The sequence below is a fragment of the Bufo gargarizans genome, chromosome 4, assembly GCF_014858855.1.
Source record: "Bufo gargarizans isolate SCDJY-AF-19 chromosome 4, ASM1485885v1, whole genome shotgun sequence".
NCBI lineage: Eukaryota > Metazoa > Chordata > Amphibia > Anura > Bufonidae > Bufo > Bufo gargarizans.
Genome location: NC_058083.1, coordinates 236423132 through 236438177, shown reverse-complemented (window position 1 = coordinate 236438177; position 15046 = coordinate 236423132). Strand labels below are relative to the sequence as shown.

General features: G+C 48.4%; 1 protein-coding gene across 15 annotated transcripts in view; it reads left to right on the top strand.

The window, feature by feature from the left end:
- DST (dystonin) overlaps window positions 1–15046 on the top strand; it is a 566706-nt gene that overhangs the window by 417218 nt on the left and 134442 nt on the right. For all 15 annotated transcript variants that reach the window (XM_044290838.1, XM_044290839.1, XM_044290836.1 and 12 more), the window contains 2 exons: window positions 2252–2484; window positions 10038–10167. In XM_044290838.1, the coding sequence (XP_044146773.1) occupies window positions 2252–2484; window positions 10038–10167 (363 nt within the window). The remainder of the gene's footprint in view (window positions 1–2251; window positions 2485–10037; window positions 10168–15046) is intronic.

Here is a 15046-nt window from a genome sequence, read left to right as displayed (position 1 = left end):
CATCAAAAGTCCACCCGACCCGGGTTTCGCCAGTCCTGGGATTGGAATCCTATACTCATAGGCAGCGCAATCAACATTTATTGGAACTTTAGCTAACATTAGCGATGTGCTAATGTCAGCTAAACCTAACTAGCCTATTCCTACTTTTATCTATGCCCCCGTTACGCCAGAAAAAAAACTTTTATAATATGCTAATTAGCCTCTAGGAGCAGGGTGGGGGGGCGTTGTTCCTGCTCCTAGAGGCTCCATTCTCCCACCTTTGTCGCCTCCCTCCAAGTCCTGATTGACAGGGCCAGGCAGGGCTCGCATCTGTCTGCCAGCCTTGTTCTCTGGTGAAATCTCACGCCGTTCAGCATTCGGTGCAGGCGCGGTGAGGGAAAGACGCTTGCAGGCTGCCAGCTTCCTCACCAAATACTGAACGGTGTGAGATTTCACCAGAGAACAAGGTTGGCAGATGGCTGCAAGCGCTGCCTGGCCCTGTCAATCAGGACTTGGAGGGAGGCGACAAAGGTGGGAGAACGGAGCCTCTAGGAGCAGGAACAACGCCCCCCTGCTCCTATAGAAGACATAATACAACCGGATCTGGTTATGACGGATGCATGCGGTTGTATTATTATAACGGAAGCGTTGATTACCTTTTTAGAGCGAAAGGGTATATTTATTGGGGGAAACTGTACAATTGAAAGGAAGCTCTAGTATCCTGTTGGGCGACTGCTAGCCTGGATACAAAATTAGATATGGGTTGAGTCGAGCCATACAGGTCCTGTATGGTATCCTGCGGCACATTTTTCCACAGATGTTGCAGCTGGACCTATAGATCCTGCACACTTGTAAGCTGCTAAAACTGTCCCATAAATGTCCAATTGACAATAAATTTGGCGACCATTTATGCCACGGATTTATGCCACGGAGACTTTCCTGTGAAACCCTTGCTGTGTGGGTAAGCATTATCCTGCTGAAAATGCCATTTGGAAGCGCTGCCATGTGAAGCAAAACATGTGGTCACAGGATGTCCTGCTCATATCACTGAGCTATTAGTGTCCTTCATATCACCACTAGGGGTAACTGTCATATGTGATGGCTCCCCAGATCATCACACCAGCAATTAGGGCAGTGTCACTCTACAGCAAAGGCAGGTTTGAAGCATTCACCATGAGGGCTCCATACTCGGACCTGACCATTGTGGAATCCCATACAGAAGCAGGAATCATTGCTAAAGATGATTGGTTCCAGTCCATAGCCTGGTTTCTTGTTCACGACTCCACTGCAAACAAAGACAACGGTGGTTGGCTATCAATGGCAGGAAAATAAAATGGGTGATGTGACACCAAATTTCCTTCTATTAAGCACCTGGAAATGGTCTGGCCGCCTGTTAGAGGGGTGTGTAATGAAGATGCCCCCTGCATCTGGATGGTGGACAATAAAACTGTGGGAGCCGCTTGTGTTTGTTGTGGAGCAAATGATCCTCTCTACTGGAGGTCTGTCTGGGTTTTCCAGAGCCTCAAGATGTGTGCAGGTCCTGATGTAACCACCGTTCCCAACACCTCCTAACAGCTAGGTCAGAACAGACATTCGTCAAAATGACCATCCTGCTTCTCTCAGTCCAATAATGCACCCCCTTTCAAATTCTGTCAACTGAGCAAATTGCCTTTGAGTGGGATTTAGAGGCATGTCTAGAAGTCAATGATTCCTTGCCAAGAAGCACACTACCCAAAAGTAGCCTCTGAAAGCCTTTTCTATAGGGCAGCAGGGGAAGCACTTTTACACCCTCTTGTGGCAAAACCCAGTGTCTAATCAGACCACAGCTGTAATCATATCTACCTGAGCTATAACTGCATGCTGAGCTTTGCAACAATCTGTCATTTCTATCTGGGTGCATTCTATTTTGTCATTGAGTGTATATTTATTTGGGATATATCATTTATGCTTTACTATAGTACTTTTATATAACATAACACATCTAGAGCATCTCTTCTTAGAACTCACTGTGGTGCTGATATGAATTAATAGACAGCTGGGTGTTGTCAGCTGGTGTTGTGTCCGTTCACAGTCTCACACTGTCCAGTCAGTGCTGACCGCGGAATGGTAACGCCCAGTAACGCCCAGTTGTCAACAGGGAAACAGCACAACAAAGTGTTGTGGGAAACATGTAAGGACTGCCGGCAGGTCCTCTTTCAGTAACCAAATAGCAAAATAAATCATTCAAAGGGTATTGTATGAAATATCACAGTGTTTAATCATTTCTTTTTAGAGCTAGCAGTTGTGCAGAAGGGGATGCTGGATGTTAATGAAGGTTACGAACATCTAGGCAATATATTAAAAGATAAAGTATGTGATGTGGAAGGTCGCCTGTCTCAGCTTCAGCAAGTGCATGATGAAACTAGCGCCTTAATGCAGTGGCTTGAGAAAATGCACTCAACCGCTATAGCCTGGGAAGCACCGACAGACAGTGAATCGGTACGAAGCCAAGTACAACAGCATAAGGTACTGCTTCTACATTGAAGTCTATGACGTAGTCTTCTCATTCCTTTCAGTCCTGTCGTGTTGGGTGTGATTTTGGTGATGTCATCCTTTCTGTGGTGACAGCGTGGTCTGGGTGTGGTTATCAGAAACATGGAGGACAGTGGCTAAATAGTGGGAATGTTAGACTCCTTCAACGTGTTATGAATATGAATGTGTATGTAAACCTACAGCTACATTATCCCACTATTACCGCTCAGTCCTCAGTCTAAACTAGTAATAAAGAAAATGTATCCATAGATGTTCAAAATTCATATAGGAATTGTAGTGCCAAAATCTTATCCCTTTCCTTGCATGGGACTGCTGTGGGAATATGGCTTTACAGGTGAAAATATGTCTTAGGTCTTAGCATATTTCACAGAAGTCTGTCTACAGTTTTTCAGTTTTTGTAAATCCTCTAATGCAGGGATGCTCAAAACGACAACTCCCACAATGCACTGCTGCAGGCTGATCGCTGTAGGCTGTTCGGGCATGCTGGGAGTTGTAGTTTTGCAACAGCTGGAGGGCCGCAGGTTGAACATGTCTATGGATCCTTTCATGTAGCATTAACAAATCTACGTGTCTTTTTAAATTCATATCCTTGAAGGCAAAGTGAATACACAGGACTATGCATGGGGCAAAACCACAACATTGTAACATACAGGCGTTTGATGTGTACCATAGTGTTGATTTAATGCCTCAGCAAAGGCCAGTCTTTGTACAGATCTCCTGTTGGCACCTGGTCAATTAGTCAGAACTATTGTTCCACATGATTAACATCAATGCTGGCTAAATGCACGGTCAAGGAAATGTTGTATATAGAGACTCTGTCATTATGTGATAGTTGGGGATTTGCCAAGCTTTTTAAACCAAGCAGTAAATAATATCTCATTATTAGACTGCAGTGCAGGTGCATAGCTGAAGGCTCATGGGCCCTGGTACAAAAGTTCAGCATGAGCGCCACCTCCACACATGACTTCTCTTCACACCAGCCATGACTTGTGCGTACCTTTTACCTGCATCACTGCCAGTGTTCCCTCTAAGCCTTTATAACTAGGGAGTGGAGCAGATAGGGACCTGGACACTGTTCCCTCTAAGGCAAGCAATAGAGAATGCTTTAAAAATAAAAATTAAGGCGCAGCACTCTAATAATTAATCATAGAACAGCAAGATATGCCCATCTACACAGCGTCCATGCAAATCGTATTAAACAGTTTGTAGGTCAAAGGCAATGGTTATGTCCCTGGTGATCTAGGGCAATGAAAGGTTTGGGGCAGTAAAATAGGTAATTCCAGTATCCTAGGTAGTCTTGGGCAGTGAAGGGGTAAATGTCTGTATCCTTTGTAGTCTTCTGCAAGGAAATAGTTAAGGTATGTGTGCATGGTGGTCTATAGCTGTAAATGTGTGTGTGTGTGTCAGTATCCCTGGTGGTCTACAGCAGTGAAAGAGTTCATTTCAGTATAACTATTCGTATAGGGCAATGGAGGTGTTAATATCAATGCACATAGTTGTCTAGTGCAGTGAAGGGGGTTAATGTCTGTGTGCCTGGTGGTCTAGGGCAGTGAAGCGGTTAATGTTAGTATAACTAGTGGTCTAAGGCAGTGAAGGGATTAATGTAAGGACGCCTGGTGCTCCAGGGCAGTGAACAGGTTAATATAAGGCTCACTAGTAGTCTAGGCCATTGTAAGGATTAATGCTGCATACCTGGGGTCCACTGGTTACTCACCTGTCCAGGCTCGGATGTTGTCCTGATCAGTGAAGGTGATGGGTTTGTGCAGCTGTATGAATGTACACTTCTCTCTATGGTCTGGCTGAGTGATTGAGTAGTGCTCTGCTCAGCATTAGGGTCCATTCATACGTCCGCAAAATGGGTCCGCATCCATACCGCAAATTGGCGGAACAGATACGGACCCATTCATTTTCAATGGGGCCAGAATGTGCTGTCCGCATCCGCATTTGTGGATCTGCACTCCCGGATCTGCACTTCCGTTCCGCCAAAAAATAGAACATGTCCTATTTGTCATGGTCTTACCTTCTTGCTGTTCTCCTTCGTTTGACATGTGCTGGCGGCCATCTTGGTTTCTGGGTTTCTTGTAGCCTCCTACCCTGCGGCTTCTCCTTCCCACTGGGAGGAGCTGGATGCCTAGCTCATATATATAGGAGGTCTGTGGCTTCAGTTCCTTGCTTGGTCCTCCTGTGTTCACATGCTTCTAAGACTGCTGCTGCTTCTGGTTCCTGATCCTGGCTTCGTCTGACTACCCTGCTGGTTCCTGATCCAGGCGTCATCTGACTACCCTGCTGGTTCCCGATCCAGGCTTCGTCTGACCACCCTTCTGGTTCCTGACCTCTGGCTTCGCAAGACCCTGCTTCGGTTTAGCCATCCGTTTGGACTTTTGCCTTACAGCTTGATTTTCAATAAAGCCTTCTTATTTCCACTTATCTCTGTTGTACGTCCGGTTCATGGTTCCATGACATTAGGACCAAGCCATGAATTCTGACGGTACAGGGCCATCCTCGCTACCTACGCTGGTTGCCAGACTTGATCAGCAGGATCACCTGTTGGGTCGGTTCGCTGTGGCGTTGCAAACCCTGCTTGAACGCACGGCTCATTTAGCTTCCGTTGCCGATGGGGCGGTTGTCGCTCCTGGGCCCGCTCCTACTGCCGCTCCGGTTGTTGCGCCAGAGTCTACCCCGACACCTGTTGCTGCGCCTGCGGTGTTTCGGGGTATGACCGGTTCTGCCCCCCTTCCACAGCGCTTTGGGGGAGAGCCAACTCAGTGCCGAGGTTTCCTTAACCAGGTGGGCATTTATTTCGAGTTGCTGCCACATGCCTTTCCTACTGAGAGATCAAAGGTGGGCTTCTTGATCTCGCTGCTCTCGGACAAGGCCTTGGCCTGGGCCAGCCCTTTATGGGAGAACAACAATCCGGTGGTTGCCGAGTTTTCCGGTTTTGTTGCTTCTCTTCGGAAGGTATTCGATGTGCCGGCTCGTGCTGCCTCTGCTGCGAAGCTCCTTATGTCCATCAGACAGGGTTCACGATCCGTAGCTGAATACGCCATTGAGTTTCGTACCCTGGCAGCAGAGGTGGGCTGGAATAATGAGGCTCTGGTCGCTGCTTTCTCTCATGGTCTCTCGGATGCCTTGAAGGATGAGGTTGCAGCTAAGGACCTACCAGTGGAGCTCGAGTCTCTTATTTTTTTCCTGATTTTGATTGACACCAGACTCAGGGAGAGACCTTCTTTTAAGGAGAGCCTGCGGAGGTCTTCTAACAGATTGGCGCCTACGTTTGCTGTCCCACCCGTGCCTCCCTCTCCTCCCACGCCTCCTGGGGATGACTTGTCTGGGGGTGAACCCATGCAGCTGGGGTTTGCTCGCCTGTCCGAGGGGGAGAGGGCACTCCGGAGACGCGAGGGCCGATGCATGTACTGTGGTCTCGGTGGGCATTTTCGGTTGGCATGCCCGAACCGTCCGGGAAACGCTCGCACCTGAGATCCTGTCGGGGGCAGATCTTGGGTGGAGTCTCCTCGTCCCCGGTTTCCCGTGTTGACAAACCACTGATTACTGTTGTCCTCTCCTGGGTCGGGGGCTCGGTGACGACCCAGGCGTTGGTGGACTCTGGTGCTGGTGGTTTGTTCATTGATAGTGTGTTCGCTGCCGCCAATTCCATTCCTCTGCAGCCTCGAGGTTCCCCACTGGCTCTTGAGGCGATAGACGGCAGACCCCTTCTGCCGCCACACGTGACTCAGGAGACCCTTCCAGTGGGGATGGCCATTGGTGCCGTTCACAGAGAGTCGGTCTGTCTCCAGGTTATTTCGTCTCCACACTACTCGGTGGTCTTGGGGTACCCCTGGCTCCAGAAGCATAATCCGACTTTCGATTGGAGATCGGCCGAGATCCTCTCGTGGTCACCGCAGTGTGGGGCTAGTTGCATCCATGGGCCTGTCAAGTTGCTGTGTACTTCCTCGGACTCTCTGTTGCCTCCTGAATACGAGGAGTACCGGGATGTATTCGATAAGGTGCGTGCGGTTGCCCTACCTCCGCACCGCCCATACGATTGTGCCATAGAGTTACAACCTGGTGCCGTTCCTCCTCGTGGCAAAGTCTATCCACTGTCGGTAGCGGAGAATGAGGCCATGGAGGAGTACGTCAGGGAGGCGCTTTCACGCGGACACATTCGCAAATCCTCGTCCCCGGCAGGGGCTGGATTTTTCTTTGTGAAAAAGGAGGGCGGTGAGTTGAGGCCTTGCATCGATTACAGGGGTCTCAATCGCATCACGATCAAGAACGCTTACCCGATACCCTTGATTTCCGAACTGTTCGATCGCCTCAAAGGGGCCACGGTCTTTACCAAACTCGACCTGAGGGCGGCATATAACCTGGTAAGGATCAAGGCGGGCGATGAGTGGAAGACCGCGTTTAACACCAGGACCGGTCATTATGAATCCTTGGTTATGCCCTTTGGGTTGTGCAATGCGCCCGCAGTCTTCCAGGAATTCATCAACGATGTTTTCCGTGACCTGTTGCAGCAGTGTGTGGTGGTCTATTTGGATGACATCTTGGTATATTCTGAATCCATGGAGGCCCACATTCTGGATGTCAGACGAGTGTTGCAACGGTTACGAGAGAACAAGCTGTTCGGTAAGCTTGAGAAATGCGAATTTCACCGATCCCAGGTAACCTTCTTAGGTTACATCATTTCCGCTGAGGGGTTCTCCATGGACCCTGAGAAGGTTTCGGCTGTCTTACAGTGGCCCCAGCCCAGTGGTCTTCGTGCCCTGCAGCGCTTTTTGGGCTTCGCCAATTATTATCGGAAGTTCATCAGGGACTTTTCCATGCTAGCCAAGCCTCTCACGGATCTGACCAGGAAGGGCAGTAATCCCTAGGTCTGGCCGCTCGAGGCCATCCGAGCTTTTGAGGCTCTAAAGTCCGCCTTTGTGTCGGCTCCGATTCTGTCGCATCCCAACCCTGGGTTGCCCTTTGTCCTCGAGGTGGACGCGTCTGAGACGGGAGTAGGCGCCCTTCTGTCTCAGCGTAGAACACCAGAGGGTCCTCTGCTTCCTTGTGGGTTTTACTCCCGGAAACTGTCTTCCGCGGAGTGCAACTATCAGATTGGTGACAGGGAGTTATTGGCCATCGTGCAGGCCCTTAAAGAATGGAGGCACTTGCTCGAGGGCTCGGTGGTTCCGGTTCTCATCCTGACGGACCACAAGAATCTGACCTACCTCTCTGAGGCCAAGAGCTTGACACCACGTCAGGCCAGATGGGCTCTGTTCTTGTCACGTTTTAATTACGTGGTCTCCTACCTACCCGGTTCCAAGAACATCAGAGCGGATGCCTTATCACGGCAGTACTCCGAGCTGTCCGGGGAGGAGTCGATTCCGACTTCGGTCATACCTCCGAATCAGATCCTGGCCGCCATTCGCACCAGCCTGACCTCTCCCCTGGGTGAGCAGATTTTGGCGGCTCAATCTGGTGCTCCCTCTGGGAGACCTAACGGCAGATGTTTTGTGCCTGAGGAGTTGCGCACTCGGTTGTTGCGAACCTACCATAACTCCAAGGCCGCGGGGCATCCTGGAAAGAATCAGCTGTCCTGGGCTGTTTCACGTCTGTTCTGGTGGCCTTCTCTACGTTCCGACATCGCCGCATATGTAGCGGCATGCTCCGTTTGTGCCCAGAGTAAGTCCCCTCGGCACCTTCCGTTGGGCCTTTTGCAACCCATAGCCACCGGGGAGCGTCCATGGTCACACCTGGGGATGGATTTCATTGTGGACCTCCCTGCATCCCGAGACCATACGGTCATTCTCATGATTGTGGATCGGTTTTCCAAAATGTGCCACTGTGTTCCTCTCAAGAAGTTACCCTCTGCACAAGAGTTGGCCACGATTCTTGCCAGGGAGGTCTTCCGGTTGCACGGTTTGCCCAAGGAGATTGTGTCGGATCGGGGGAGTCAGTTTGTGTCCAGGTTCTGGCGCGCCTTTTGCTCCCAGTTGGGGATTCAACTCTCTTTCTCCTCGGCCTACCACCCTCAGTCCAATGGGGCCGCAGAACGATCCAATCAGGCCTTGGAGCAATTCCTTCGTTGCTATGTCTCCGATCACCAAGACAATTGGGTTGACCTCCTGCCTTGGGCTGAGTTTGCCAGGAACACGGCGGTGAACTCTTCCTCTGGGACGTCTCCCTTCATGGCCAATTATGGGTTCCCACCTGCCATGTTACCGGAGGTATTCTCTCCCCAGGATATTCCGGCTGTGGAGGATCACCTTTCCGTCCTACGTGCTTCTTGGGTACAGATCCAGAGGTCCCTTGAGGTCTCTGCGCAGCGCCAGAGACTCCAGGCTGATCGCAGACGAGCGCCCGCTCCTTCCTACCAGGTCGGAGACCGCGTATGGTTGTCCACCCGCAACCTCAACCTTCTAGTGCCCACTCCCAAGCTGGCGCCTCGCTTTGTTGGTCCCTTCCGAGTGCTTCGCAGGGTAAACCCGGTAGCCTATGCCCTTGCGCTTCCTCCTGGCATGCGGATCTCCAACGTGTTTCATGTCTCCCTGTTGAAGCCACTGGTGTGTAATCGTTTCACTTCCTCGGTTCCTCGGCCTCGTCCGGTCCAAGTGGGCAATCATGAGGAGTATGAGGTGAGCAATATCCTGGACTCACGCCTGGTCCGTGGTCGGGTGCAGTTTTTGGTTCATTGGCGTGGTTATGGTCCAGAGGAGCGTTCCTGGGTTCCCTCCGCAGATGTCCATGCTCCTGCCTTGCTCCGAGCCTTCCACGCACGCTTCCCTCAGAAACCGTTCTTTACTCCGCGGAGGAGGGGCCCTTGAGGGGGAGGTACTGTCATGGTCTTACCTTCTTGCTGTTCTCCTTCGTTTGACATGTGCTGGCGGCCATCTTGGTTTCTGGGTTTCTTGTAGCCTCCTACCCTGCGGCTTCTCCTTCCCACTGGGAGGAGCTGGATGCCTAGCTCATATATATAGGAGGTCTGTGGCTTCAGTTCCTTGCTTGGTCCTCCTGTGTTCACATGCTTCTAAGACTGCTGCTGCTTCTGGTTCCTGATCCTGGCTTCGTCTGACTACCCTGCTGGTTCCCGATCCAGGCTTCGTCTGACCACCCTTCTGGTTCCTGACCTCTGGCTTCGCAAGACCCTGCTTCGGTTTAGCCATCCGTTTGGACTTTTGCCTTACAGCTTGATTTTCAATAAAGCCTTCTTATTTCCACTTATCTCTGTTGTACGTCCGGTTCATGGTTCCATGACACTATTCTTGTCCGCAATGTGCGGTCCAAAAATGCGGAATGCACATTGCCAGTGTCTGTGTTTTGCAGATCCGCAAAACACATACAGATGTGTGAATAGACCCTTAGTGTGGTGAGGGGGCCTGTGGGGTCCGGTTGCATCTGTGACCACTGGGGCTCTTATAGCTATGCCATCTTCTACTGGCCTTTTATACTACCGTTCTTTTAATTTTACTTATTTCTAATGCTGTGCTGCATTACGATAACCTTATATTTATCTACCAATTACTGTGTAAACTTATGTTTTCTAGATCTTTGCGGCAGAAGTGAAAAAGAATGAAAGAAAAGTGGATGCACTGGAAGGCAAGCTGAAAAATGTTATAGAAAATTATGGAGATGCATCTGAATCTCAGAAGTGGAAGGACATGTTGGACAAAATAGGTATTTGGCAAATTTGATGTAGGATCTTTCAATCTTTTTCGATTCTCTGCACCACATTCATTACAGTAAAGTATCAAGGATCATTCTAAGAAATGCACTGATCTCTGCAGGGGGTTGCTAGGGTCTGGCCACAGCATGGCAAACATGCGGAGAGGCGGCTGGAATAAAACTGCAGCCCGCCCAATTATGGTGAATGGGGCCGGAGCGGACTTTCGGCGCACGGTGCACTAGCGGTAGCACGGATCCGGCAGGCTGCTCACCCTCCAGAACAGCCTCCCGGAGAAGGCTACCTCTGGTGTGAAAGTAGCCTAAGTCGACCCTCCCCGTGCATGCTGCATTTTGCTGTACTCGTTATACAGCAGCACATACCTGTCACATTCGGTGCCTCCAGGTGATGTCTCCTCTGATGTAGATCTTCTCTGTCATCATCTTCTCCACTCAGTCCAGACAATTTCTTTCAGCTGCACCTCACCTCTGCAGAGTGTGACACACAGACATCTTAGCTTCCTCACATTTCTATCATCGTCCCCTAACCTGGAGTCCCCACAGTGTTCTCCTGCTGCTCGCTCTTCTCCCCAATACCCCCAAATACTATCCTGAAGAAAAATGAGTGCTGTACAGATAGCCCCCCCCCCCATAGTAATAGTGCTCCTCATAGTCCCACCAATAGTAATTCCCTTCTAGAGTGTCCTCATTAGTAATACTGCCCCCTACAGTGCCCCCAACAGTGATAATGCCCCCCAAGAGTGCCTCCATTAGTAGAAGAGCCCTCCAGTATTAATAATGCCCTCACAGACCCCTCAGTAGTAATAAGGCCCCCATAGTGCTCTTTGTAGAAATAAAGTGGATCTGAAAGTCACTCCTACAGAGCCACCAGTAGTAATAAGAACGCCTACTGTCCCCAGTATTTATATTGCCCCCTCCTGTTATAATGCTCTCCCCTGCAGTCCCCCCTGTAGTTATATTCCTCCTCATAGTGTCCTCACAGATTATAATTCCTCAGCCCCTCCACCATACAGTCCCATGTAAATAACACTATTTCCCTCCCTCCACCATAGAGTCCCATGTAAATAACACCACCCCCTCCAGCCACCATCAACATACAGTCCCATGTAAATAACATCACACCATCTCTCCAGCCCCCTCCAATATACAGTCCCATGTAAATAACATCCCTCTCTGTCTACAGCCCCCTCCAACATACAGTCCCATGTAAATACCATCCCTCTCTGTCTACAGCCCCCTCCAATATACAGTCCGATGTAAATAACATCACCCCCTCCCCAGCCACCTTCAACATACAGTCTCATGTAAATAACACTACCCCCTCTCCAGCTTCCTTCAACATACAGCCTTATGTACATAAAATCGCCCCCTCCCCAGCCTCCCCAACTTACAGTCCCCTGAAAATAACATCACTCCCTCCCACAGCCGCCATCAACATACAGTCCCATGTAAATAACATCACTCCCTCTCACAACCACCATCAACATACACTCCCATGTAAACATTACTCCCTCCCACAGCCGCCATCAACATACAGCCTCATGTAAATAACATCACTCCCTCCCCCAGCCACCATCAATATACAGTCCAATGTAAATAACATCACTCCCTCCCCCAGCCACCATCAATATACAGTCCAATGTAAATAACATCACTCCCTCCCCCAGCCACCATCAATATACAGTCCCATGTAAATAACATCACCCCCTCCCCAGCCTTATCCAACATACATAGAAACATAGAATGTGTCGGCAGATAAGAACCATTTGGCCCATCTAGTCTGCCCAATATACTGAATACTATGAATAGCCCTTGGCCCTATCTTATATGAAGGATGGCCTTATGCCTATCCCATGCATGCTTAAACTCCTCCACTGTATTTGCAGCTACCACTTCTGCAGGAAGGCTATTCCATGCAACCACTACTCTCTCAGTAAAGTAATACTTCCTGATATTACTTTTAAACCTTTGCCCCTCTAATTTAAAACTATGTCCTCTTGTAGCAATTTTTCTTCTTTTAAATATTCTCTCCTCTTTTACCTTGTTGATTCCCTTTATGTATTTAAAAGTTTCTATCATATCACCTCTGTCTCGTCTTTCTTCCAAGCTATACATGTTAAGGTCCTTTAATCTTTCCTGGCAAGTTTTATCCTGCAATCTATGTACTAGTTTAGTAGCTCTTCTCTGAACTGTTTCCAAAGTATCAATATCCTTCTGGAGATATGGTCTCCAGTACTGAGCACAATACTGCAAATGAGGTCTCACTAGTGCTCTGTAGAGCGGCATGAGCACCTCCCTCTTTCTACTGGTAATTCCTCTCCCTATACACCCAAGTCTTCTGCTAGCATTTCCTGCAGCTCTATGACCTGGTCTACCTACCTTTAAGTCTTCTGAAATAATGACCCCTAAATCCCTTTCCTCAGATACTGAGGTTAGGACTGTATCACTGATTTTATATTCTGCTCTTGGGTTTTTACGGCCCAGGTGCATCATCTTGCACTTATCAACATTAAATTTTAGTTGCCAGATTTTTTACCATTCCTCTAGTTTTCCTAAATCCTTTTCCATTTGGTGTATCCCTCCAGTAACATCAATCCTGTTACAAATCTTTGTGTCATCAGCAAAAAGACACACCTTACCATCGAGGCCTTCTGCAATTCCGCTGATAAAGATATTAAACAATATGGGTCCCAGAACAGATCCCTGAGGTACCCCACTGGTAACATGACCATGGTCTGAATATACTCCATTGTCTACAGCCCTCTGTTGTCTGTGCCTCAGCCACTGCCTAATCCTTTCAACAATATGGGAGTACAAGCCCAAAGACTGCAATTTATTGATAAGCCTTCTCTGTGGGACAGTATCAAAAGCCTTACTAAAGTCCAGATAAGCGATGTCTACTGCACCACCGCCATCTATTATTTTAGTCACCCAATCAAAAAAATCTATAAGATTAGTCTCATGTAAATCACTCCCTCCCCCAGCCACCATCAATATACAGCCCCATGTAAATAACATCACTCCTGAACATTTAGTCCCATGAGAACATCCCTCCCTTCAGCCCTAACATACAGTCCCAGTTAAATAACCTCAACTCCCAGCATTGCTCTGCCTCTCCTTTCACTTACCTCTCCTCATGTAGCAGACATCACCACAGCTTCTTCCCCAGGACTTCTTCTCTTCACTGCAGGCCTCTCCTGCACTGGTCACATTATGGTGACATCATCACAGGTCCTTCTCAATTCCTGCTTTCTGCACTGATCACGTGACCTGTGATGTCATCACAGGTCCTTCAGATCTTGCAGTGCATTATATTCAATTGTATTGCCGTCCTAAGGACGGCAATACAGTGGTGTCTGCCTGGCAGGAAGTACATTAAGGGCCTGGGACAAAACATCAGGGGCCCAAGCCCCGAATGTTTTAGCCTAGCAACGCCCCTGGACCTCTGTATATTGTGGTCAGGTACAGTAGAAACATCTGCCATTAGGCCAGTGCTTTTGCTTCTGTGCTGCATTTTACTGCTGCCTCTGCAGCAGCTTACCCCATCGTGGTGATTTCAATTTGTAAAAGTAGACCCCAGTACTCCTCTGTAGCAATACTCTTGTCACCTTAGGAAGATCATTTACTAAATCACACTAACAAAGTGCAAGCTACAGGCATCAACACAGATTATCCTGAACCTGTCTGCAGCTTAGGCTGGGAAGCTAGTTAATGATCCAGAACAAGCAATCTACATGCCATAACCTCAGATTAATTTTACAAGCCAGCATATTAACATATGTTCCTTGACATGCAAAAAGTTGATCCCAGAAAGATAGATTTGTATGGTTAGGCCTTCTTCTCTGGGTTGGATGTAGCAGGCAGTTACCTAATTAATTCCAATACCTGAGACTTTGAAATGGGGGTAAAAGATGATTAAAAATGGGACTATTATATCCAGGATGTCCACAGTTTACATAGTAATATCACTACAAGATGAAAAGTGATTCAAAACTATAACTGCACTATGACCTAAACCTCCCGTGTTGTGTTCCACATCATGCTAGCAGATGAAAACTATTCGTATGTTGTGCATAGTCAGCCCTCTTAAGATGTTACTGTTTGTTGAGTATACGTATTAATATGCTCTGGTGCATAATTATATGATTCGAGCCTAAGGAAGTACTACTTTTCAACCATTACAAGTTACCATGGGTACAGAACTGCTCTTACAAATGTAGATAGAAATTTAATGTAACCAATTTAAACCTTTTTAACCTGTCATGTTGAAAATGGCCTCTGCATGTGGCAGGTTATAGTCCAAAAGGAGCTGATAAATATAACTTGCCATTAATTTATTAAAGTTCTATTACCTTCTGTGCTTTGGAGTCCTGTGGTTGGTATTATTCAGTGAGTGACAGCCTACCCTTTTATGGCTTTTTGTAAGGTGACGGCTGACAGTCACTGAGCAGAAACGTCCAATGGACTCTTAAAGGGGTTTTCTGGTTCTATAAACTTGTTCCCTAACCACAAGCTAGGGAATAACTATTAGATCATGGGGGTCCTACTGCTGGAAACCCCAATGACCACAAGAACCGGTGATCTGTACCCCTTGCAGCCCCCCAAAATAAACAGAGCTGCCGGTTGGGCATGAGCTCAGCCACTCCATTAATTTCTATATGAGTTCCAGATAGCCGGCACTTGTATATCTCCGGAACTACCATAGAAATGAGTGGAGCCACTGAGTGCATGATCGACTGGACTCTCTGTTCAATCTATATGCAAATAAGCAGTTAAGTGCACCAGGGCGAACCCAATCCACTCTGTGCGCCCATGCTCTTCCTGTTTCCTCTGCCAGCCCCTTGCTCTCTTTCTTAATTGGCAGGGCAGGTTT